Genomic DNA, 26,209 nt, shown 5'->3' on the forward strand with positions numbered 1-26,209 from the left:
AGGCGTGTTTGTGTGTGTGTGTGTGTGTGTGTGTGTGTGTGTGCGCGCGTGTGTGTGTTGAGGACTGAACCCAAGACCTTCACACTGAGCTGTAGCCCCAGCCCTGTTGATTTTTATATTTTGAGACAGAGCCTCACTGAGTCACTGAGTTTCCAGGCTGGGCTCAATCTGGTGATCCTCCTGGTTCAGCATCCTAGAGTGCTGGGATGCAGATGCTTGCCATCAGACATGGCTTTTTTTTTTGGCAGTGGTGGGGATAGAACCCATGGCTTCTGCCCTGACTTCGTTCATGCTAAGAAATTGCTGTAGTAGTAAGCTGTATCACCAACCTAAGAAGGCCTTTTACCCTGTGCCTATAGAATCTCAAATGCCTTTGCTTTAAAATAATCTTTATACTACTTCAGAAGTTCCAAATGAGTCTCTACAATGAGACAGAAGATATTGTATTGAATCAGGATGAGAATTGATAGTAGTGGCTTAGACCAAGATGAGAACAAAGAAGGATGCTATGTTTTTGTTTTTTTGTCTTTTTGAGATGGTCTTGCTACGCAGTTCAGGCTGGCCTTGAGCTTACTTCGTAGCCCAGGCTGGTCTCGAACTTGCAGTGATCCTCCTGCCTCAGCCTCCTGAGTACTGGGATTACAGGCATGCACCACCTGTCCGGCTATGCTATGAAAGTGAATGTGTTATTAGGGATATTTTTATGGCTTGCCAATCAAAAGTATTCCAGGTCCTTCTTGCCTTGAACAAAGAATTGGGACAGGACAAACCAAAAATGGTACAAAAGGTTTATGTGAAAAGTACAGGGTGGAAAGAATTAAAAGCATCATACCACAGGGATATGTGTGCACTCATGTTTATAGTGGCACAGTTTCTAATAGTCAAGTCTTGGAAACAACTCAAATGCCCATCAGGTGGTGAATTGGTAAAGAAAATGTGGGCTTTCTTTATACCATTGAGAACCATGAAGAAGGATAAGCTTGAGACATATTTCTAGATAAATTGATGCACCTTGAGATGATACTCTGAAGTGAAATAAACTGGACACACATGTGTAAATATGGCATTGTTTCTCTGCTGTGAGAAACACAGTGTGAATAAGGACCAAATGTACAATGGGTATTATGAAATAGGAAGAATATGTTTAAATGGGGAGCAGAACAAGGGAGTGGGGAGGAGGAAAGGAAGGATAGGAAAAGTTTTAAAAAATGAGAAAAGAAGGAAAAAATGAAAACAAAGCTTTTATAAATGGGGAGGGGAGGAGGGATTAAAGGGTGGGTGAGGGATGGGGAAAAGAAGGAAACAAGTTGTATTACGTACAGATACAGATTCTCTATGACGAATGTGATCATTATGTATATCTAACACGTACCAATAAAATCTGATTGGGAAAGAAAAAACAGATTAAAGACAAATTAGACTCTGGAAAAACAAAACTACAGGGTAAATGGGTATGGGAGAAACCAGCTCCGCAGAGCAAACTTGGGCCCAACAAGAGAAAAAGAAAGTAAAAGCAAAAATAAAAGTACACACTACATCTGAGAAATGCAGTGTGGGCTGTTGTGGGAACTCAGGCTATCAGCTCCCCATGGCATCCGGTTGTCTTTTATGCAGTTCACATCTTGTGGGAGCTCTAAGGAAGTTCTACACAGGGGGTCCGGGTGTTACCCTGGGATCTTGTAATTGACAGATCCCACACATTTCCCCAGCCAGCTTTGCCACAGCCTATCTCCCCATCAGTTAGATCCCGGATATAGTTTGAGGGTAGTGGTGATGTGCAGGCGCATTGCATGAGAATTTTGTTTTTGTTTTTTCTTTTTGAGACAGGGTCTCCCTATGCAGTTCAGGCTGGCCTTGAGCTCACTTTGTAGCCCAGGCTGGCCTCGAACTCACAACCATCCTCCTGGCTCAGCCTCCCGAGTGCTGGGATTATAGGCGTGTGCTACTACGTCCAGCAGAGAATTTTGAAAAAGGGAAGGTAATCAGGATGACCCCCAGGTTTTTGGCCCAAGCAGCAAAACATAATGTTGTCCTTTAGTGAGATAGGGAAATGATGGAAAATACAGTAGGATAGGTTTGTTGTATGGATATTTGATTTCCTGTTATGTCAAGGTTCAAGAGATAAAATGCTAAAGGTGGTCCTTCTTTCAAAATATTTCCATTCCCATGACAGTAGCCTAATATAAGTAGGTGTACTAGTTTGCGAGGATTATATAGCAAAGCACCATAGATTGGGTAATTTAAATAACTGTGGAGGACCGTTTGGAAAACTCTCCTTGAAAGAACAGTTATCTCCATTTTGGCTAAACCTGGTCCTATTTCCATGTATTGATATGTACAGAGCTGGCTAGGACTTTTCCTTTTAGTCTTTGAAACAAGCACCCAACCGCAAACATTAGATACTACCTCGAATTTTGTTATGCAGATTACTCCTTCTGCATATGCTCTCTCTGCATATTGCAAAGGTGATTTCAGACCACCTACCTAGTCCAGCTCATAGCACTCACGTACTTCCTGCCATTTTCACAGTTACTCATCTTTAAGCCACGCCCTTCTTCACGAATTAATAAAACCTGGGTTCAGGTCTGGTCAAGGCCTTTGTTCTGGTTAGCCATCATCCTAGCAGGACTTAGGACCCTTTTGTCTCCCCAGAGCTACAAATATGCCTTAGGGTCACTCTTCCCACTATGGGTTACACTGGAAGTGGTAATTGGAATTAACTTGCCAGAATTCCAATAACTTTTCCATCAGATTACAGATACAAATAACAAGGACCGGGAAGGGCTTTTATAAATTTATTGTCCCTCAGTTCTGGAATCTGCAAGTCTGAGTTTGGGACCCACAAGGTTAGTTCCTTCTATGATTGGTGAGGGAGAATCTGTCCCAAGCCTCCCCTATGTTTGACATTCCTTAGCTTGTAAATCTTTATCTTCACATGGCCTCTCCCTAAATTGCAAATCTAGGTCCAGATTTCTACTTTTTATGACTGTAGTCCTATTGGATTTTATGTACACCTTACCACAGTATAACCCCGTCTTAGCTACGGTAATTATATCTGCAGTGACTCTCTTTGCACATAAGGGCAGTCTGACATACTGGAGATTAGGAATTCAGTATATGAATTTTGAAGGGGAGTCCAATGAGGCAGCATATCAGGTTCCATAACCCTTAGTTATTGCAGGCTGATTAGGCCCCAAGCGAGTGGACAGTGAAGGCTTAAATAAATGAGACAATTGAAATGATTTCAGGGGACTAACTATCTTATAGCTTCAATGTTCTCTGAGTTTAGACAAAGACTTCTCTGGGCAGCCTGTATTTATTTGGTTTTCAAACAAAGGAGGCGGATACTCAAGAAAATGCAGGAATCTTGCAGGACCTTGGGAGAATTTTCCGAAGTAGTAAATTATGTCAATCAGGAGAACTACCTTATCTTTAGGTTGGTATTTATTGTAGGAGTGTGGAGCCTGCAGCTGCAGTCTCCTTGTAGTTAATTGGGATTGGAGCCAAATGTCCTCGGCTGTGGCCTTCTCTTGTCCTTTGAGGAGTCACAGCTTCATAGGCCAATATAGGCCTCAGGATGACCAGGGGCTCACAGAGGTTAACTTACTATGAGTCCACTGCCTATCTTGAGATAAGGTGCCTAAGCTTCAGACAACTCACAAGTAAACAGGCAAAGCCAATTTAATATTAAATCCAGCTCAGAGCCACTTTGTAGTGGTCTCCAACAGCAGTATATCCCTAGAATCCTAACACTTGGGAGGCTGAGGCAGGAGGATTGCCATTTGGGCTGCATAGTGAGTTAAAGGCCAGCCTAAGCAACATAGCAAGACTTTTTCAAAAATCCAAAAAAGAAAAGAACTTTGAGGAAATACAGTGCAACCCATAACAGACACTAGGCAATTACTATGCACTTTTTTGAATTGGTTAGGCAAAACCTAACTAAAGGGCCATAGGAGTGTTTGAGTGTTGACAAAATAAACCTGGAGTAATCAGTGCCATTGTTTTTTGGCTACAAAATGCCTGATTTTGTATTTTCAGGTGTAGACTTCCATTTTGGTCTGTTGGCCTCAGGCTGCCCGGTGTATTTTCCTTGCTTGTAATTACACATAAAAATAGCTACCGTGGTATACTGAGTCTTTTTATATGAAGTGTTATGGTATGTGCTTTATATTCTGACATCTCATTCTTCACACAGTAACCCTGTTCAGGTAGGTGGTATTATGCCCATTTTTGCAGATAAGATAATGAGGTTCTTAAGAAGGTTAGCAGATTGCTCCAAACCATACGACTCTGGTAAAGTAAAAACTATTGCGTGGACAAGGTACCATCTGTAAAAGGTAAAAGATTATTTTTGGATTCTGTAAGACTTGAGTCCTGCATTGTTTACATCTGCTTCTACTGTTTTGGACTCAGAACCGAACCAAGGTACTGACCGACAAACACCGAAACACACGGATCGCCAGTTGAGATTTAAGAATGAGCCTTTATTAGCTGGCCAGCGACTGACTGAGAGCCTCCACGCAGGGTAGGGTCAGATCAGTAGCAAACCAGGGGAGAGAGCAGTTTTTAAGCCAAAAAACCACATAAACCACATCCTGCTTGGCAAGCGAGGTCTTTGTGAAGCAGTCTTCCCAAAAGCTATAGAAACTATAGGAAACTTAGAAGAAAGGAACGGTATGTTTCAGGGAGTTTCGGGGAGTGGCTAGAATGTGGAACGAAGCAGGTGGAAAGAAAAAGAGTAATCAATAATTTTTCTTTTTATGTTCTTTGTGAGGCCATGCATGTCCCTTGTGAGGCCTTTATACTCCTAATTCTGAATTAGCTTATCCTGGTAATGTGACTTGATAACCTCACCTGTCAAAGTAAGCCAAGCAGTATACTAATCAAGCAAGTATATATGAATGACTCAGATTACATCCACTCTTTTGGAATGTTTGTTAGCAGATTTTAGCTAACCACATTACTTTTCTTTCATTCTCAAAATTGAAAGTAAAATTCACATAGTGTAGTATTAATCATTTCATAGTGTATAATCTAGCCAGGTGTAATGTTGGACACCTGTAATCCCAGCACTCAGGAGGCTGAGGCAGGAGGATCACTATGAGTTCAAGGCCAGCCTGGACTATATAGTAAAACTCTGTCTCAAAAAACAAATAAAAAAACAAACAAAATAAATAAAGTGTGTAATCTACTGGCATTTAGTAATTCAGTATTGTGGTCTAATTCCAGAACATTTTCATCACCCCTAGAGCAGTGATGGCTGACCTTTTAGGGCTTTCAGTGGTAAGAAATAGCCAGCGGCTGCATGCATGCCACAGGTTTGCCACCACTGCCCTAGAGAGAAACCTTCATTCCCACTAAGCATACTCCTCTCCCTAAGCCCTGGTCATCTTTGTGTTCTGAGTTTACCTGTTTTGGATATTCCATATAAATGGAATAGTACAATATATGATCTTCTGTTTCTGGCTTTCACTTAGAATGATGTTTTTGAGGTATATCTGTGTTGTACCATGTATCACACTTCACTCCTTTATATGCCTGAATAATCCATTGTATGAGAATGTCACATCTTACTTACACCATCTTATCAGTAATAGGTATTTGGGTTGCTTCTACTTTTGGTGATTGTAAATGATACTGAGTATTCATATATAAACTCATTGAATATTTGCTTCATTTCTTTTTTAGTATATGTACTTAGGAGTGGAATAGCTGGATTGTATGGTAATTCTATGTTTAATTTTTTTGAGAAACTTCCACGTTACTCATAAACGGAGCTATATGACTCTTACTATCATAATTGATAAGAAAGTTTCCATGTAATATTGCTTTGTGCTATAACACCAGCTCTGGTAACAAGGCTTAGGAAACAGTAAGGGCAGCAAGTCTGAGGGAGGAAAATTCTGTTATTGAGTCCATTTTACAGATGCAAATATTGGGTTAGCCAGATATGGTGGCACATACCTGTAATCCCAGCATTCTGGAAGCTGAGATAGGAGATCACTGAATTTGAGGCCAGTTTGTGCTACAGAGTGAGTTTAAGGTCAGCCTGAACTACATAGTGTGACTGTCTCAGATAGAAAGATAGATGAGATAGATAGATAGATAGATAGATAGACAAATAGACAGACACCTAGATGGGAAAATTGGATTAGATTATATAACCTGCTAAAATAAAATGGCAGAAATAATATTAACTCCAAGCCAGTCCCTTAACTACATAATTCTTTCCGTTGAAATTGTCAGTGCCTGGTTTGCCTCATCTTCTGCTTGCCAGTGTCTTTGTAACAAAGGTGATCTCAAGTAGCCCATGGTATTCTCATTACAGGTTCCATGCCTCTGTGGCAGCGCATCGTGCTTGGTGTGTGGTTGCTGTCCCAAAAAGAACTCCACTGTGACTCGAGTCATCTATGCTGTCATTGTCCTCCTGGGCACGTTTGTGTCCATTATTATGCGAACAGAAAGTATGGAAACTGAGCTGAAGAAAGTAAGTAGATGTAACAGTGCCCTCGATATACTGGTTATTTTTATTAGGTTTTGCAATATTTGGTTTGTAATTGTTTCTAACAGCCCAGAGCAAACATCTTTTTCTGTGGTTCGGATCAGCCCTGAACATGCTGTGTAGCCCAAGGTGACTTTGAACTCAGGATCCTCCTGCCTCAGCCTCCCTAATGCTGGGATTACAGATGTGTGCCACCATGCCCAGGAAGAAAAGAAGGAATTTAAAAGGAATCCCACAGCTGGATTCCATGGTACAAGCCTGTAGTCACAGCTACTCAGGAGGCTGAGGCAAGAGGACCGCAAATTCAAGGTAAGCCTGGGCAATTTGGCAAGACTTTGTCTCAAGATAAAATTGGTAAAGCCCTTGGGATGTAGCTTTGTGCTGTCTTGGTTCATTCTGTAGTGTTAGGGGGTCAGGTGGGGAGTGATCCCAAGACATTTTCTTTCCTTGTAGGTTAAAGCCTTGAGCTAGACTAGTCCTTCACCTTTGGAAAGAAAGAGGTCTGCTGTAACTGGAAAGTCCATGGGGAGTTTAAGATAAGTTCATTAGCATGAAAGCTAAAGGAGGGCACTTAATTTTTTCACACAAGCTGTTTATACTGTTTGATAACAAGACTGTTGGTCAATTAGAAGTCAAAGAGAAAAGTGCTTGCAGTTGAAGTGGTCAGTTTTCTAAACCCAAGTCTTCCTATAGTGAGATTGAATCTCTGATTAATGTGCATATTCCTATGGCATTGAAATTGTTTTTCTTTCTAGATTCCTGGATTCTGTGAAGGGGGATTTAAAATCGAGGTGGCTGATTTAAAGGCAGATAAAGATTGTGCTGTGATGGTTGGTTTTAAAGCTGTGTATCGGATCAACTTTGCATTGGCCATGTTTTTCTTTGCTTTCTGTGTACTCATGTTTAATGTAAAAACAAGTAAAGATCCCAGAGCAGCAATACACAATGGGTATGTAGGATTGTTTATTGTTTTATATATTGTTTTATAACTATAGTATGGCTCCTCTTCTCCTTCAGCAATTAATTTTTTAAAATATTTATTTTTATTAGTACATGTTTGTAGTACATTATGCTTATAATGATTACATTCATCATGGGGAGTTGGTACATGTACATAATACATCTTAATTATGTCCCCTTCCCCTCAGCAGTTAATGTTGCCATTCACCTAGAAGCAGTGAAATATGTGTATCAGTGGCCCAGATACAAATCTGGTCTATTAGACATGTGTAATTGTCACTGGGCTGGATCTCCAAGTTTCCCAAAGTTAACCCACCCTGCTGTAGCAGGCTGGATGACTCCCATGGCAGAAAAATAATTTTTAGCGTGTGCCAGAAAGAGACACAAGTAGTGTTTGCTAGCAAAGATAGTACAGCACACACTGAGCGAAATAAACATTATAGAGTGAAAGCAGAAAGCACTTTTTATTTTAAAGTGAACACAAACAGCCCGCTGGTTGTTTAACCTGGGAAGGGGCCTAAATGGATTGACAAAGGGTCTTCTAGTTTAGGGCTTTTATACTCAAAAAATTAATGCCTTGCTAAAATTATCAATATAAACACAACAAAGAGGGCTATGGATACCTTGTTCCTGGGCAAGAAAATCCCGCCAGTCCAACAAGGCCTTTGTTGAGCCTCCAGGTGCCTAGCCTTGGTTGTTGACTTGTCCTTCACCGAGTCTTTCAGACTCTGTCTTTGGCTTGGCCTTTTCCTGGCTGACTGTAACTCCTCTTGTCAGGATCGTGCTTGCCTTCAATACGTACACAAACTGATTGTTTAGATTTCTCTTGAGAGCCTCCTACAAGATTAGGAAATACTACCCAAACCTTAGAAAGCAGAACCCAAGCCCATCCACACCTGCAAAGGTTCATGGTTCACTTTGCCCTTATCTCCCTACTGTTGACACTGGGGCTGTCCTTATCTCAGAGCCAAGTCCTTATACCTTACTTTCTTAACTGAGTCAATTTTCTGACCTTTGGCTGTGTCTTAAAAGTTGAAAGTTGCAGTCTTCTTACAAAGTACAATTGTTATGATTTCCTCGTCTCTTTTCTACCCATATTAAATTGCTGCATGTCTTTTTTTTTTTTTTTTGGGACAGGGTCTTGCTGTGTAATCTAGGCTGCTCTTGAACTCACTGTGTAGCCTAGGCTGGCCTCAAAGTCACGGCAATCTTCCTGCCTCATCCTCCTGAGTGCTGGGATTACAGGCATGCACCACCATGCTCAGCTAGTGTCATTTTCTTTCTCTTTTTTTTTTTGAGAAAGTGTCTTGCTATGTAGTTTAGCCTGGGTAGCCCAGGCTGGCCTCCTCAGCCCCTTGAGTGCTGGGATTACAGACATGCACCATCACACCTGGCTCAGTGTCATTTTCAGTTGGAGCCCTGTAACATATAGGGTACTGATAAACCTATAATTGACTCAGTTAAGAAAGTAAGGTATAAGGACTTGGCTCTGAGATAAGGACAGCCCCAGTGTCAACAGTAGGGAGATAAGGGCAAAGTGAACCATGAACCTATAGGGTTCCATAGCAGGCTCTTTGTATCATTGGAAGGTCTAAAAGGTTCGCCATCACTGATATAGAGGATAGGGAGTTGTCTTCCGGTATCTAGATTTTTATTGAATACCTTTCAGACACTATGCAAGGCACTACATTTGGAGACCGAAGAGAGTTTTGTAAACTTTGTATGTATTATAATCACCCTTAACAGATGTAGTAAAGAAGAGTTAAAAAACATTTCCTAAGACCTCTCAGCCAGGGAGGTTGGAGCTTGAAGCTAGGTCTGCCAGCTCCAAAGCTTGATAACATTTTATTTTGTCATAAAAGGCAGTTATTAAATAAATAGTGCTGGGAAAATTGGATATCCACATGCAGAAGATTGAGTCAGACCCATATGTCTCATCGTGCACTAAACTAAAATAAAAATGGATCGAGGATCTAAATGTTGAAACAGAAACAATCTGCTGGAAGATGAAGCAGGTAAAACTCTTGAAGACATAGGCATAGGCAAGGACTTTCTGAACAGAACCCCGGTGGCACAAGAAATAATACTGAGAATCAACAAATGGGATCACATCAAATTAAAAAGCTTCTGCACACAAAGGAAACAACCAATAGAGTGAAGAGGCAACCTACACAATGGGAAAAAATTTTTGCCAGACCTGCCAAAATAAAAGACCCAGTCAAAAAATGGTCAACCAAAATGAATAGACATTTCTCAGAAGAATAATATTGCCAAAAAGTACATGAAGAAAGGCCCAACATTGCTGGCTATTAGAGAAGTGCAAATTTTAAAACTACATTGAGATCCCATTTTAACTCCAGAAAGAATGATTGTCTCCAAAAAAATCAAATAACAAATTGTGACGGGGCTTTGGAGGAGAACAAAGAATGCCTCTCCATTGTTGGGAATGTGAAATAGTACAAACACTGTAGGAATCAGTGTGGCAACTCCTCAAAAAAACTGAAAGTAGAATTCATTTGACCCAGCTATTCCCCTTCAAGGAATCCTCATGAAAGAGTTAAAGACATCATATTACAGATATATATATATATATATATATATATATATATATATATATATTTGATCCAGCTATGCCTCTCCTGGGTATTTTTCTGATACACTCATGATTATAGCAGCATAATTTATAATAGCTAAATTTGGGAAACAGCCTATGTGCCCGTCTACAGATACATGGGTAAAGAAAATGTGTATTTATACAAAATGGAGTACTACACTGTCATAAAGAAAGATAAATTTAAGTCATTTGTAGGAAAATTGATGAGACCATAATGTTGAGTGAAATAAGACACAAACTTAAATATTGCATAGTTTCTCTACATATATATATGTATATATATATATATATATATATAGAGAGAGAGAGAGAGAGAGAGAGAGAGCACGCACGCAAAGTAGAAGATAAGGAGCAAGTAGGGAGATCTTTTCCAATTGGATGGGAGAACAAAAGGTGAAGGGAGGAGGAGGGAAGGGAGAGAAAGGAGATGGAAAAAATAATGAAAACAGTTTTTGCAAATGGGAAGGGGACAGATAGTCGGCAGGAGCAGGGAAGGAGGGCTAGGGTAGGGGATGGAGTACAAAAAGAATAAAGATGTTACATGCATGTAACAACTCCCTGTAATAATCATTATGTACTGCAAACAAAACATTTTAAAACAAGGCAGTTACTGAAGATTATGGACTCAAAGGCTCTGCTTTGCTACTATTGAACTTGTGATTGTGGATAAAGATTTATATACTGTATAAGCAGAGGATTTAGTGATAATTTTTCTCACAAACGTAATAGTTAATAGCTCTCTGTGTAGCTAATACTGTTAGAACTCCTCGTAATTTTAGAAAAATCCTTACTTTCAAGTATGGAAAGTAGGGAGATTCTTAAATTTACTTGTTTTTTCCATTAGAAATGTAAATGACTTGTCCTCTGTGCTTATGTTGTCCTTTGCATGAAATATTTAATGAAGTATTCTCAAATCAAATGAAGAAATAAGCCTAAACAGTTAGGTTGGAGTTACCTTTATGAGATTACAGTGCCTGATGCTTACATTCATTGTGGGTAGTTGGTACATGCACATAACACATCTTAGATCTTTTTACATCCCTCTCTCTTCCTGCTGGAATTGTTATTAAGGCTTTATTTTTGCATGTAGAAATTCATTTGTCTCAGTGTGAAGATGAAAATTAGCATTTCATAAATTCATTTTTATATTTTAATAGGTTTTGGTTCTTCAAAATTGCTGCCATTGTGGGTATCATGGTTGGATCTTTCTACATCCCTGAGGGCACTTTCACCTCAGGTATGGCTCATTACTGGGAGATTAACTATAAGATGTACAAATTCTACGGGTGGTTAACTTAGATCTACATTTCCTTTGGTGATTTTGCAAACTATTAAATGGGATGGTATCCAGTTACATGACTTGGTACTAATACAGGACATTGATTTAAGGATAGGATACATTCATCTCATTTCTCAGCTTTTCTGGAACTGCATGTTAGTCTTTTCCTAATATTTTAATAGTTTATCATCTCAGTTGACAAATTCAGTTAGAGGACTTGTCAGCATGAGGACTTGTAATTCCTGTGTGTTCCCTTATCCTGGTTTCAACCTGCTTCCTTAACGTGGCTTTGAGTGACAGCTGAGATTTCCATTGTGACCCTCTCCTTCCCTTGAAAAGTAAGGGAAAAGGCTTACAGAGTTACCTGGAATGACAGGTTATAGGCTGCCCTTGGACCAGCCAGAACAAGTTTTAAAAGAGCTGAATCCAACAGAACACTTCTCAGAAAATGCCTTTGAGTTTGGAATTGTTGTAGTCTTACTGCACTACTGAGTGGAAATCTGCTTCAGATGTTAAAAGTTAATGTTCTGCAGTGTTATTCCTGTGGTGAAGAATTACTTTCTTCTTTGTTTGTAGTCTGGTTTCATTTTGGCCTGGCAGGGGCTGCTTGCTTCATCCTCTTGCAGCTGATACTCTTGGTAGACTTGGCTCACTCTTGGAACGAAGCGTGGGTGAACAATATGGAAGAAGGAAACCCCAGAGTCTGGTATGCTGGTAGGTGTCTAAACTAGTTATGGGAGCTATGGTGCTACAGTAAGCAGGATGTACGGTAAAATTGCCAGTGATTAAAAAGTAAGATGCAAACTCAGTGTAGAGTGGCCTTTTAAAAAGCTATAATTTTCCAATTGAGACAGTTGTAAATTACATGTATTGCTGAGAGGGAGTAGCACAGATATTTTAAATCATTAAATTCTCCAAACTAATATATTTTAAGGTTTGTAATGGAACTACCTTGTGTTTAGTGGTACAATTCTGGTTGTGACAACCTTGTTTCAATGGACAGGGAACTCAGGTGGGTTCTCCGTGTGGGATACCTGCCCACATACTTCAGGGAGATCTGGGTGACAGCCCTTTACTTTACTGCTTTATTCAGAGTGTGGTCTTACACCTCTTTGAAAGTGTTCTGGTGGGGAAAGGGCACTTATAATTTGTAAGTTTAGAATAGTACTCACAGCTCATTTAATGATGGGAAGGGACTGTATAGTTCTGTTTATTAGGGGTAAAGACATCGCTGTACTTCATTTTAAATATAACAGTTGGAGTTGGGCATGGGGGAGGGCATCACACATTTCAAGCACTTGAGAGGCTGAAGCAGGAGGCTCACTGAATCTGAGGCCTGGTATACATAATGGGACCTTGTCTCAAGAAACAAAAACAAGTAAATTAAAAAGTTGAGATTCCTCACCCTTTCTTTCCTCCCCTATTATAAATAATAGATAATCGTATGTCAGGAGCTTGGAAAGCAGAAAATCACAAAACAAAACACATTTTCAGGGTGAGGGTATAGGTCACTGGTAGAGTGCATGCTTACCATGTGCAAGGCCCTGAGTATTAAAAACCAAATTCTCTCATAATCCTAATATTTAGTAATTACTGCTTAATGTAACATATTTGTCTCTTCTTGTCTTTTTTCTGTATGTACCTGTGTGTCTTTTGAGTATAAAAAAGGATAAACCAAATTGTTATATGTAATATGGTTCGTTTTTAAACATATGTGGTGCATTTGAATGGTTTGTAGTTGCCTGTTTTGTTTTTGCAGCACTGGGGATTAAACTCAGGGATTCACATGCTAGGCACGTGGTGTACCACTGAACTGTACCCAGTCCCGTTTGACTGTTTTTAAACTTAAAAAATAGCTTGTGAATATATTTTGGCTTATAGTACAGCAGTAAGTTCCTAGAATGAGCACATTTTTTATTATTTCCTTAGGCCAAATTCCTGTAAGTAGAGGGGCAAAGGGTATGAATGTTTTAAATGCTTTTTGTGCATGTATCAAATTCCCCAGTTTTTTGTTTTTTTTTTTGGTATGGGGAATCTAACTCACGACCTTGATCTTGCCAGGCAGGTGCTGTGCTGCTAAGTTATATCCGCAACTGCTCCCTGCTGCCCTTTTTAATTTTATTTTGAGACAGGTTCTTAGTAAGTCATTAAGTTGCCCAGGCTGGGCTTGAATTTGCAATCCCCTTGTCTCACCTTCCCAGAGTTCTAGGAGTGTAGAGGTGTGCCACTGTGACCAGCCTGGTTTTATGCGTGTGTATTTGAGATAGGGATTTGCTGTGTCATCCAGGCTGGCCTTGAAATGTTGATCCTCCTGCCTCAGCCTCTGCTGGGATTACAGGCATACGCCATACCCAGCTTTGGACTTAGCTTTTTAAAAAAAAATACTATTTTTACCATAAACGCGTACGGTAGAAATTTGTAAAGAATAGGGCTGGAGATATAATTAACAGGTAGGGCCCTTCATAGCCCTGGGTTTGATCCCTAGCACTGCAAAAGAAAAGAGATTTCTCAGGAACAAAACATGGAATTCTCTACCTCCCTGCAACCCATTTTCTTTTCTAAATGTAGCCACTGTTACCAAATCTTTGGATGTTTATGCACTCACATATTGTTTCATTTAAATGTAAACAGGATCATACTATGTACTGTTTTATGATTTGTTCTTTGCACTTTCTGTACGATGAATATTTGTCCATGCCAATGCATATAGATGCTCATTTAACAGCTGTGTGGGGTTCCATTCCATGTAATTCCTTGGTGTTCCACAACACAGTCTATACTGTAATATACTTGACCTTTATGCTAGTCTTAATCACTTAAAGTGTTCCAAGTACTATTTCAGTTTTTGTCATTCATTTGAGCTGGGAATCTATAAACTCCTTTACTTCTTTTGTTTTGTTTAGTATTGAGGATTGAATCTGGGGTCTTCACACTGAGCTGCTTCCCTAATTCTTTTTTGATAGAGAAATTTTGTATATTCCGATGAAAAAGCAATAAACATCCATTAAGATAAACACTATAGAAACTAATTTTTCTCAGATAAGCCTGTGCTTTGAAATGAACACCAGCTTACTTAGTGTTCTGTATTTTTCATGTTTTCTAATTTTAGAGTTTTACAGCTAACTGTTGCTTACCCTTGTGAATGGAAAAGAACGTTTTGGTGGATATTTGAAAATAGCAAAAGAGCCACATAGTCTCATTATTTGTGATGGGAAACAAGTGTAGGTAGGCAGCGGCTGCAGAGGAAAAATTGCCTTTAAAAGACGCCTGTTTTGGGGCTGGGGATCTAAACAGCTCAGGTGCATAGTGCCTTCCTGGCGAGTGCGAGGTCCTGAGTCCGATTCCCAGTACCCAGGGGAAAAAAAAGACGCCTGTTTTGCTTCTTCCTAACATCATCCTTGGTGTGTAGCTTACTGTGAACTGTGTCATCTGGAGGGGCCAGGAATCATCTAGGTTGCTAAGAAAAGTTTACAGTACACATTACTTAGCATGTAGTTAGCAATTTACTCCAGCTGGAATGGTCACACATCTGCCCATTCAATTCATGAAACCACATGAAGTAACCCAGGAAGTGAATTCACTTGCTTGGTGGGTTTTAGAATTTAACATTAAGCCAATTTAATACAACTTGAGAATTTGTCTAGTCTTGTTTTGTTTTGTTTTGCTTTGTTTTGAGTCAGGGTCTCACTATGTGCATCAGGCTGGCTTTGAACTCACTATGTATCTTATGCTGGCCTTGAACTCACAGTGATGCTCCTGCCTCAGCCTCCTAAGTACTGAGATTACACGTGTGCGCCATCACACCAGCCCACAACCTGAAATTTTAAACTTGGGTCTTACGGAATTTTGTGAATTAAAGTGATTAATGCCTCTAATTTTGTAAATTAAAAGTGAATTAATGCCTCTGCATTTTGATATAGAATAAAAGAAAATTGGTCTTAATTGTAGAAATTCATTAGAATTGTGGGCATTCATACTGGTTTCCCTTTTTCAGCTTTACTTTCTTTTACAAGCTTATTTTATATCTTGTCAATCGTCTCTGCTGGGCTGCTCTACACATACTACACCAAACCAGATCGCTGCACAGAAAACAAGTTCTTCATCAGTATCAATTTGATCCTTTGCATTGTGGTTTCTGTTATATCAATCCTCCCAAAAGTTCAGGTATGGTTATTTTCTCCTGCTTCCGCTCTAAAAGGTTTTTAAATAATGCTGAGTTTAAACCTATGTAGCCTTTTAATGAATTTATGTTTACTCTTACCCACTTAAACATTTTTCCATTTTATGATAAACTCTTCATAGTTAGTGACTTAATAAACATGTGCTTTTGAGTGCCTATATCATAACTAATTTCACTGTCATTAAAAAAACTAGGTAACTTGAAAATACATAGTTCTTATAGAAATGTTCAAATCATGGGAATGGTTCTTACGAGTAATTAGCCAAGATATTTTAGGGGGGTTAAGCTAGAAAAAAAATCGGCTGATTTTAATATTTAAAAGCACAATGCCTGCTTTTGTGTTTTATCTTATAAGTACTATATATAGCTGCACTAAGTTAGTGGGGGAATGCAGGCCTAGATTGGATAAGTCCCTGGGTTTGATCACCAACATCGATAAATAAATACAAGACTTTGAAAAATTCCTAGAGTTTTAGATATAAGATCTAGGTACCATCTCACCTTTTAAAAATGAGAAAACTCAAAGAAGGGAGGGGTCACCTAGATAGATGGTGGTAGGGCTGAGTTTAGACTCTTTCCATTATATCAAGGAACTAGAAAATCAACCCCCCTGTGTGATACATAGGCATTTTCAGGATTATGAAATGCCTGGAGAACCAGCACTGGATGCTTTGTCTTACAGTTTTTGCAGGCTAGCGCATACTGCAAGGTTGTTGTCATCTTTTCAGCTATCAAGCGAAATAAGATTCTCTGTTACTAACAAATGAGTGAATCCTAGGGAATTACATTGGCTTTTAGAAAGTCAACCCTTGGGATTCCTATGGCATTGTTTTCCTTTTGACTCCATAGGAACACCAGCCTCGTTCTGGCCTCCTGCTGTCCTCTATCATCACTCTCTACACCCTATACCTCACGTGGTCAGCCATGACCAATGGACCTGGTAAGGGAATGTCAGTAACTCACTCATTCGATCAAAGTACAGAAGTATTCCTTTGGTGGGTCCAAAAACTAGAGCTAGAACAAATGTAAAATGAATAGAAACTACACATAAATACACAGGGTTACTGAAGGTTTGTAGATACTTTGTTTTATTCCCTGCCTCTGTTCTTCACTACTCATAGCTGGCAGCCTAATGTAGGTTTATCTAGCCAGGACTGAGTCATACTGGTCAAGAGCACTGGACACGGGTGACTTTGTTTTGGCCTTTTGTGGAGTTGTTTTAATTGAATTTTACTTCGATGTCATAGGCTCTAACAAATAGCTGGAGGAAATCTTCTTTTATAGCTATTATAGGATTATTTCTCTATAGCATATCCTATTAACTCTTTTTAAGATAAATAAGAATTGCAGACGCCCCCAAGGATAATTTAATTTTTATTAAGTAATTGTTGAAAGAAAATCGGGGTAAGCTCCTGTATAAAGCTTTGACACTATAGAACTGAAAGGATTTGTCCTTTAAACCAATGGTGGCGAACCTTTTAGAGCTTTCAGTGATACAAATAGCCCACTATGGCACACATACCTTAGGTTTGCCATCACTGCTTTAAACCATAAAACCAATAATATCACAATAGACATTTGTAAAATCTGATAGAAAAATGTTTATTTTTGTTCTCGAAACTGAATCACTGGTAGTGACATAAACATCTTACCAGCTGCTGAGTTTCAGGTTTTTTTCAGCATAGCACATCCATCTGGACTGAATGGTGTGTAGGCAGCCTCACATCCTGCTTGCTTGCTGTAGGTGAGCTATCACTAAGGCTGCGCACGTTCCCCTTTTCAGACCGTCGCTGCAACCCCAGCCTCTTGAACATCATTACACACATAGCTGCACCAACCATGGCTCCTGCAAATGCGACTGCTGTGGCCCCCACCATCGCCCCACCTTCAGAGGCTCCACGCATAGAGAACGGGCGCTTTCTGTATGCAGAGAATATTTTGGGAGTGATTGTCTCTGCTATCTGCCTTCTGTATTCCAGGTAAGTTAAAAGGAACTTAGTATGAAATTCTTGTGAAAGTTACTATTGGAGTCAAGAGAAGCTATTTTGCTTTCAAAACCAGTGTCAGGAATTGAACAACTGAGCTGTCTTTAATGAAAAGTCCTTTACTTATCTGATTATCAGATCAGATATCTAATATAGATAATACTTATCTATGTTTCCTTACAGTTCAGAAAATCATCTCATCAGATAATTTCTCCCAGTCAGACAGAGATGCCTTCTGTTTTTTGGTTGGTTTTTTTTTTTTTTTTTTTTTTGGTGATAGGGTCTCACTTTGTGGTTCAGGCTGACCTTGAACTCACTGTGTAGTACAGGCTGGCCTTGAACTCGTGGCTATCCTCCTGCCTCAGCCTCCTGAGTGCAAGTACACCAAAATCATAGGTGTGCACCACCATACCTGGCTCAGCCTTCTCCTTTGTGTAGGAGGTTAAAATCTTCACTTGACCCTACATAAGCTAGAAGAGTGGCTCTCAAAATCGAGTGAGTTATCTCTTTAGACAAAAAATCTTGGAGTTGGAGGTGCAAGTTAGTGGTAAAGAACTTGCCTGGCATGTTTGAAGCCTTCTGTTTGATGACTAGCACTGTGAAAAAATTTTTAAAACTCTTTATTTTCTGATACAATAAATAAAATTAAAAAATATATATATATACACACATACTGTAGCATTTACATACTACAAAATATTGTAGAATTATATATATGTATATTTCTAATTAATCAAAAACCCCAGATGCAACATGTTACCCATTAATACCCATCTTCCCATTTTTATTGGTGCTTTCTGTACAATGGCAGATATTACTTTAATAATTTATTCATTTTTTTTTTTTGCTTTTTGAGACAGGGTCTCACTATGTAGTTTAGGCTGTCCTTGAATTCACTACATTGCTTAGGCTGGCCTGGAACTCATAGCAGTCCTACTCCTTTAGCTTCCGGAGTGCTGAGATTATCAGTGTGTGCCACCATGTGTGGCTCTACTTTAATAATTTAAAAATATGAAATAATCAAAATAGGCAAGGATAATTTTATATACGTTTGTGAAATAAGAGAAAATGTGTATAAAATAGGAGGTGAAGGTATCCTCCAGATTTCACCCCATGAGTAACATTTTGGTAGATAATATTTTAGATTGTTTTCCTTTGTTAATTCTATGTGTATCTCTGTGGATATAATTCTATGTGTAATTGTACATGCATCATTTTATATCACTTGATAGATAATTTTAAGATTAGGAACATACAATATAAATACACATATTTTTCTGATATATGAGTTTATTGTTAAATTTGGATGGCTTTCCACATTATGTATATAAGTTGACTTAATTTTTTAAAAGATTGCTTAGGCCAGGTGCAGTGATACGTGCCTGTAATCCTAGCTACTTGGAGGCTGAAACAGAAGGAGCTCAAGTTCAAGGCTAATCAGGGCAATTTTGCAAAACCCAGTTTCAAAACAGAAGGAGCTGAGCATTGTGGCACACACCTATAATGCCAAGTCTCAAGAGGCTGAGGCAGGAGGACCACCAGTTGAAGCCAGGTTGGACTACATAGTGAGAGCCTCAAAAACTAAAACATAAAAAAAACAAAGTGAGGGTTACTGCTGCGGATGTAGCTCAGTGGTAGGGCACTTATGCACCATATCTGAGGCCCTGTGTCTCAAAAAAATTGCTTAGAACGGGAATTGGCAAACTACAGCTGTTGGGTTGGCTTCCTATTTTGTAAATAAAGTTTTACTAGCACAGAGGTATACTCATTTGTTTCTCTGTTTATGACTGCTTTACTTTTGACCTAACAATTTTTAAAGTTTATTTATCTTTTCATTTTTTTGATACCAAGATCTCACTGTATATTGCAGGTTGGCCTTGAACTCCCCTATGTAGCCCAGGCTGGCCTTGAACTCATGGTGATCCCCCTGCCTCAGACTCCCGAGTGCTGGGATTATAGGCGTGGGTCACCACACCAGGTTATGAGATAGAATTGATATACCGTGAAATCCATCCTCCTGAAATATATAGTTCATTAGTTTGATTTACATTTCCCTAACGACTAATGATGATGGACATCTTTTCATGTAATTATTGGTCATTTGTATATTTTCCGTAAAGAAATGTCTACTTACATTTATGGCCTGTTTTTAAATTGGGTTGTCTTTTCCAGGCATGGTGGTACACGCCTATAATTCTAGCCCTTGGGAAGGTGAGGAGGATCTCTGCAAGTTCCAGGCCAGGGCTACATGTAAGGCCTGGGCTACATAGTGAGTTCAAGCCAGCCTGAAGTACATAGCAAAACCCTGTCTCAAGAAAAAATAAGGGTTGTCTTTTTATTGCTTTTATATGTGGTTTGAGGTAGGAGGCCCAACTTTCTTCTTCCTGTGGATAGTTAGCTGTTCTGCATTATTTGCTGAAAAAAAAGTCTTTCTCTCATTAAATTGTCCTGACATCCTTGTCAAAAATCAGTTGATTTATAAATTTTAAAAAGTTTATTTTATTTATTTTTGTGGAATTAGGGATTGAGCTCAGGACACTGAGCTATCTCATTTAGGTCTTTATTTTCTTTTGGAGATTTATAGCTATTAGTGTATGGATATTAAACTTCTTAAGTATTTTATTCCTTTTTGATGGTATTGTAAAGGAAATCATTGTCTTAAAACTTTTAGTTTACTTCTAGGTATAGAATACAATTGCTTTTTTTTGAGACAGGGTCTCACTATGTAGTTCGGTTGGTCTTTGATCTCACTGTATACCCCAGACTGGCCAGTAGAATTTGTGGCAGTTCTCCTGCTCAGCCTGCCAATTGCGGGGGTTACAGGCATGTGCCACCATTCTTGGCTTGCTTTTTGTATGTTGATCTTGTATTCTGCAGTCTTGGCGGACTTAATTTATTGTTTCTAATAGTTTATGTGTGTGTGCTCCATTGGATTATCTATGTACAAGTCATCTGCGAATAGAGAGAATTTTACTTCTTTGGGATCCTTGCCCTTTTCCTGATCTTAGGGGGAAGGGTTTTGTTCTTTAACCATGAAGTATAATGTTAATTCGGGGTTTTTCATCTGTGTACTTTATTGGTTGGAGAAAGTTCTGTATTCCTACTTAGAGTATTTTTATCTTCAAAGGGTATTGGATTTTGTCAGTGTTTTTTCTTCTGATCATGTAGTTTTTGTCGTTTTATTTATATATGTTCTTTCACTCAGTCATGTAACTCATGTTTATAGGGAGTGTCTAAAAATGCATAGCTGACTATAGTTATTGTTAAGGAGTTCTTTGAAGACAGGATGATCAGTGCTGGAGCAGAAGAACGCTGGTGCAGATGTGCGAAGTGGGAGCAGGCTTCTAACCTTGCCTACTGAGGCATGATGTTAGGGAAGGTTTCCCAGAGGACGTGGCAGAGATAAGTGTTAGCTGGAAAGAGGTTGGCACATTCCCAGCATAGAAGAGGCACTTATTCACATTACTTCAGTAATGGTAGCAGATACTTTGTGCATAGTATGCTTTGAGAATGAGCCATTGAGTAGTAACTCATGTGAGTACTGTTAGTCTTATAATAGGAGGAAGCAGAGCTGAGTGAGGTGGTGCATGTCTGTAATACCAGCAATGAGGAGGCGGAGGCAGGAGGTTTGTGCGTTCAGGGTCAGCCTGGATACATACCTGCCTTAAAAAAAAAAAAAAACTAAGTGTTCCTGCACATGCCTATAATTCCAGCACTGTAGCAGGTTGAGGCAGGTGGATCACAAGTTCAAATCTAGCTGGGGCAACTTAGCATTTAGTGAGACCCTGCCGTATAATTAAAAAAAAATAAAGCTGAAGATGTAGCTAAATGTGAAGACCCTGGTTCAGTCTCTAGTGCTAATGAATGGATAGATGGATGCCTGAGGGCAGGGGATGTAGCTCAGTATGGAGGCTCAGTATGCGGGTAATGCGTGTGAAGAATGCAGCAGGTCAAGAACTTAAAGTGGGACCTTCAGAGGCCTTTGGTCCCCAACATAGGAGCACTCAGAAATAGCCTTCCTGCGTGCAGGCCAAAGGCAGCAGTTTTTTATGACTCCTTTCTGATTTATCTTCTTTGGGATCACTTTCCAGCATCCGCACTTCTAGCAACAGCCAAGTAAAGAAGCTGACCCTCTCCGGGAGTGACAGCGTGATTCTTGGTGATACAGCTGCCAGTGGAGGTGGCGATGAGGAAGACGGGCAGCCTCGACGGGCTGTGGACAACGAAAAAGAAGGAGTGCAGTACAGCTACTCCTTCTGCCACCTGATGTTCGGCTTGGCTTCCTTGTACCTCATGATGACCCTGACCAACTGGTATAGGTAGGAGGCACACACAAAACACGTGGAGACCACTCAGCCCTTGCACTGCCTGTAAATCATTGTCCTGACCACAGAATCTCTTCTCTTATTCATGTTAGGAAGCTGTATTGGGTGCTCTTTTCTAAAATTCTTTTGACTTTGCCTCCTCTAACATTAAACCCAGTTGGGATTCTTTGCTGTACAAATCCCATTCTTTGCTGTACAGCTCTTCCAGAGTTGTTCAGAGAGAGAATCAGGCCCTAAAGCAATCTAACCCATCTTTGTTTACTAGTTTCTCTGTGCTTAGAGATGGCCATTATCAGGATATTTTGGTCAAAGTTACAGTGCACTCAGGAAGGAGTATTAGGGAGGCCATTTCAATCTAGACTTTTCCCAGTAGTTAGCTAGATATTCGTGAAGGACCTTGCCTCTCTGGGGAAAAAGCTGTTCTTCAGTTGAAGAAAAACGCCCTTTGAAAGCAGAGTCCTTTATCATAACAGCTGAAAAGAGCAGCTTCTTCCTTAAGTCTCCCACTAGAACCTCTGCACGTAGCAGTGCAAGCCAGTCTTCACTGGGATGTTGCTTGCCCTTGTCTGTGGGAGCTGCAGGATACTGCTACCAAGTTCCTTTATTTTTTCTGTTTGTTTTGTTTTGTTTTTTTGAGACAGGGTCTCACTGTGTAGTTCAGGCTGGCCTTGAACTCACGGTGCTCCTCCTGTCTCAGCCTGCCAATGCTGCGATTACAGGTGCGTGGCAGCGTGGCTGGCAATCTTCCTTTATTTGGTGCTCTCATTTTCTAGCCCCGATGCCACGTTCCAGACCAAGGAGTCCAGTACGAGTCCAGCTGTGTGGGTCAAGATCAGTTCCAGCTGGGTGTGCCTCCTCCTCTATGTCTGGACCCTCATTGCTCCACTTGTCCTCACCAATCGGGACTTCAGCTGAACTTCTGGCTGCCAAGGACACCGCTAAAGCTCGTAAAGGTCACCTTTGCTGAAAATTCATGTCCTTTTAAGTTTGCTTGAACTAAACTACTAAGTGAATGCTTTGCGAATTTGCCTATATGCAGGTTAACACCAAAAGGCAAGGTTGAATAATGCTTAATGCAGAATCTGAACTTTTCATTTCTATGTATATTATGTTTATTTGTAAGGTTATAGCACAAAGGGAACATTTTTATGTGTTAAAATGAACTACAGCTGTGCTGTGAAGAAAGTTCTTTATAAAGACCTGTAGGTTCCTACAGCTTTGATTTAAAATGCTGGAAGAAAAATGTTGAATATTTGAAACTATGGTTAATATATTTCTATTGAAGTTTCCTTAAAAAGCAAAAAACAATGCATTTATATGACATTTTCCTCGTGAAGGTCTTTACTGTGTGATGCAAGCATACTGTGCAGGGAGTTAACTCTTCAGAGGTGTAGCATTGTAGTTCTTGGGCAAGGATTGTGTAGCTGAGTCCTTCCTCAGAAGAGTGGTTGCTGATAAGGCTACTGCTTCTACATCTTGAGTTTCTTTATTTACTTTTTTAATATTACAGCATTAATGCTGCTTGATACAAGTCTGTGGCTTTGCCAGATATGTTAATTTCAATAAATGCTTTGTAGGTTTGATTAAAATGAAGATTGAGTTTGGAAAACACTGCAGTGTATATGTAATCTTCTTGTTGTGAGTATGTAAAAGTAAAGTGCATGTAAATTTATATTTGCACTAAAGGTATTTGATTAAAATAGATACTAAGTTTTTAAGACCCTTTCTTTAACAGCTTTTTGAGCTAGCAGCCATCCATTATTTTTGGTCAATCACAAGTTTATTTGGTATCTAGCCTAAACAGTTATCTCCTTCTAAAACTTATGACCTGACTAGTGAGTCATTAAAAACGCATCCTAAACATCTTCTCAAAGTAAGGCTTTGGTAGGTGAAATACAGTTAAGGCACTGACAAACATTTCCCGAGAGGCAGCATATAAGGAAGTAGGAAAAGTAGGTGCAGTTGTGCACACCTGTAACCCCAGCACTTGGGAGGCAAGTTCAAGGCCAGCCTGGGATATGCAGTGAGTTCAAGGCCATCCTGGATTACATAGCGAGACCCTGTCTCACAAAAACAAAAAGAAATAAGTAAAGGAGGTAGAATAAAAACAGTTATTTCAATGATTCACTGACTTTTCCATGCCAGGCCCTATAGGTTCTGAGGTACAGATAGACACCTCATGATAGACATGGTATGCAGAGCTCTTTCACTTGGACTTAGGTTTAGAGGGGAGTGAAAACAAGCTGTTGGGTGTTTATAATCTGGTAAATTAGTGCTGTGGTATCAAAACTGCAGAGAACTCAAGTGAACTGCCTGGGGGGGCTGGGGATTTAGCTCAGCGGCAGAAGCGCCTGCCTGGCAAGCGCAAGGTCGTGAGTTCGGTTCCCGGTACCGGAGAAAAACCAAAAAAAAAAAAAAAAAATCAAGTGAACTGCCTGGATAGAGGGTGTCATAAGTGGACTTCCTGGCAAAAGTACTGTCTAAATAAATCAGGAACTGTTGAAGGAGTCAGCTGAGAGAGAAGTGGGAGAGTGAGAAGACATTGCTGAAGGGTGGCCAGAATAACATGCTAACGTCAAGGAGATGGGAAAGAAAAAGTCCCATCAAACTGGGATAGGGGAAGTGTGCGGGGACTGAGTGGTGAGGGCTTTGTAAACCCCCATGAGAGCTTAGACCTTAGGTTGAGGGTAGCAGGAGTGCTCAGAGTGACACAAGCAGATAATGTCTTTAGTCACAGGCTGCTAAGAAGTGGTTGGATTTAGAGAGATGATACTGGGGTTGTCCATGAAATTTTAAATGGGAGTGGTAGAATAGCTGAGAGCAACTTGGTAATTAGAGTTTTTACACTGGCAATTAATTAGGTACGGGGAGAGGTTGATTTCTTTGGTGATTCTGGTTTAGTCACCCAGGTAAATGATAGTTCCCCTTACTTAGAGGGAAGCAGGAAGAAGCCTGGGTTGTGTTACAGAGATGAGGGTGGTCCCTTAGAAACAGTTAATAGGCTCACAGGTTAATAGACCTTTTGGATTTGCATCCCAACTTTGCTATTTTCTAGCTGTTAAACTGGTTGGCTAGCCAGGGATATAGCTCAGCGCCACAAGCGCCTGCCTGGCAAGCGCAAGGTCCTGAGTTTGATTCCTGGTACAAAAAAAAAAAAAAAAATTAAACTGGTTAGCTAATACTGAACTATGCTTTGTGATCTTGGGCAAATGGCTCTATGTCTCTTTGCCTCAGTATTAGTACCTCATATATCGGTTGATCAAAGAACACAGCTATTCTGCAGAATGCTTAACTCACTTTAAGCACTGGACAGTAGTTGCTAATGTCAGGGTGGGTTAATATGAGGCTGGATGATACTCAGAGGTCAGTAATGTTCAGAAGTGGATGGAGGTAGGACTTGAGGTGTCCTTACAGAATGAAGAGGAACAGTCTCAGTTGGAGTGGAGGTAGGAGGTAGGGAAGCAGGGCCTGGCGTGAACTGTTGGAACCACTGTTCTTGACGCCAGTGATTATGGCAGGTTTACATGCAGAGATAAAGTTGCGTTTGGCCCTTGATCTTGCCTGTGTAAAGCAAGATAAAGTAATGCAGAGATAAAGTTGCGTTTGGCCCTTGATCTTGCCTATTTTCCTTAACACCAGGAGAGCTACAGTAAGAGCACTACAGATCTTAAACTTCAAAAAATTCCAGTGTCCCACCTCTCTTCTTCACATAATTCAAAATAAAAGCAATCCTAACCTGTAAAATAATGTAACAAAGTCCAATAAAGTTTTTTACTTTTTTCTCATAATAACTTTGATATTAATTTGAAGTAAATTATTTTTAAAAATTGGGGGGGAGTGTCTCTCCTTGGGTTGGTCATCTCCTAGGAATGTTGTTCTGTCTCTTACTAGGAAACGCAGTTGGTCACTTTTGACTCAGCTGAGCTGCACACGTGAGTGTTGAATGATAACACAAACATGAATAATGCCAGCGTTTGAGTAAGCCCAGGGTCATACTGCACAGCCGGGGAATACTTGGAATCATTAGACCTCAAGGTGTCATTTCATTCCACATGAGTCACTTTGGTGTTTCCTCAGTAGGAGCAAGCCTGTCTGCCCCTAGGGCTGCCGATAGAGGGCCCCAGCTCCTGGGTCAGTGGCATGTTCCAGCTAGAGATGCCTCAAAGGCCGTAGCAGTGGGTGCCACCTTGCCTTATTTACAGCTGTGAGAAAGCTGGTAGGCCCATGTTGGATTGGTTTACTTTCCAAGTTGGTCATATAATGTACTTAGCTGGGAAATCAAACTTGATAAGCAAAGATATTGCCGAAGAACGGCCATGAACTTGGCTATCAGTATTGCTTTTGATGTTCTGGATTAAGCCATG

The 26,209-nt window shown here is 40.0% G+C and overlaps 1 protein-coding gene across 1 annotated transcript in view; it reads left to right on the forward strand.

Annotated features, from left to right (window-relative positions):
• The window catches only part of Serinc3 (serine incorporator 3), a 31,016-nt gene extending 5,383 nt beyond the window's left edge, over nt 1-25,633 (forward strand). The window contains exons 2-10 of the mRNA XM_005392472.2: nt 6,329-6,487; nt 7,258-7,451; nt 11,234-11,313; nt 11,932-12,069; nt 15,350-15,519; nt 16,385-16,475; nt 17,319-17,514; nt 21,612-21,839; nt 22,619-25,633. Of these exons, the coding sequence (XP_005392529.1) occupies nt 6,329-6,487; nt 7,258-7,451; nt 11,234-11,313; nt 11,932-12,069; nt 15,350-15,519; nt 16,385-16,475; nt 17,319-17,514; nt 21,612-21,839; nt 22,619-22,760 (1,398 nt within the window). The 3' untranslated portion in view covers nt 22,761-25,633. The remainder of the gene's footprint in view (nt 1-6,328; nt 6,488-7,257; nt 7,452-11,233; nt 11,314-11,931; nt 12,070-15,349; nt 15,520-16,384; nt 16,476-17,318; nt 17,515-21,611; nt 21,840-22,618) is intronic.
• Nucleotides 25,634-26,209: the final 576 nt, after the last annotated feature.

This window comes from Chinchilla lanigera, unplaced genomic scaffold (genome assembly GCF_000276665.1).
Source record: "Chinchilla lanigera isolate Chin_1 unplaced genomic scaffold, ChiLan1.0 scaffold00044, whole genome shotgun sequence".
In the NCBI taxonomy this organism is placed as follows: Eukaryota; Metazoa; Chordata; class Mammalia; order Rodentia; family Chinchillidae; genus Chinchilla; species Chinchilla lanigera.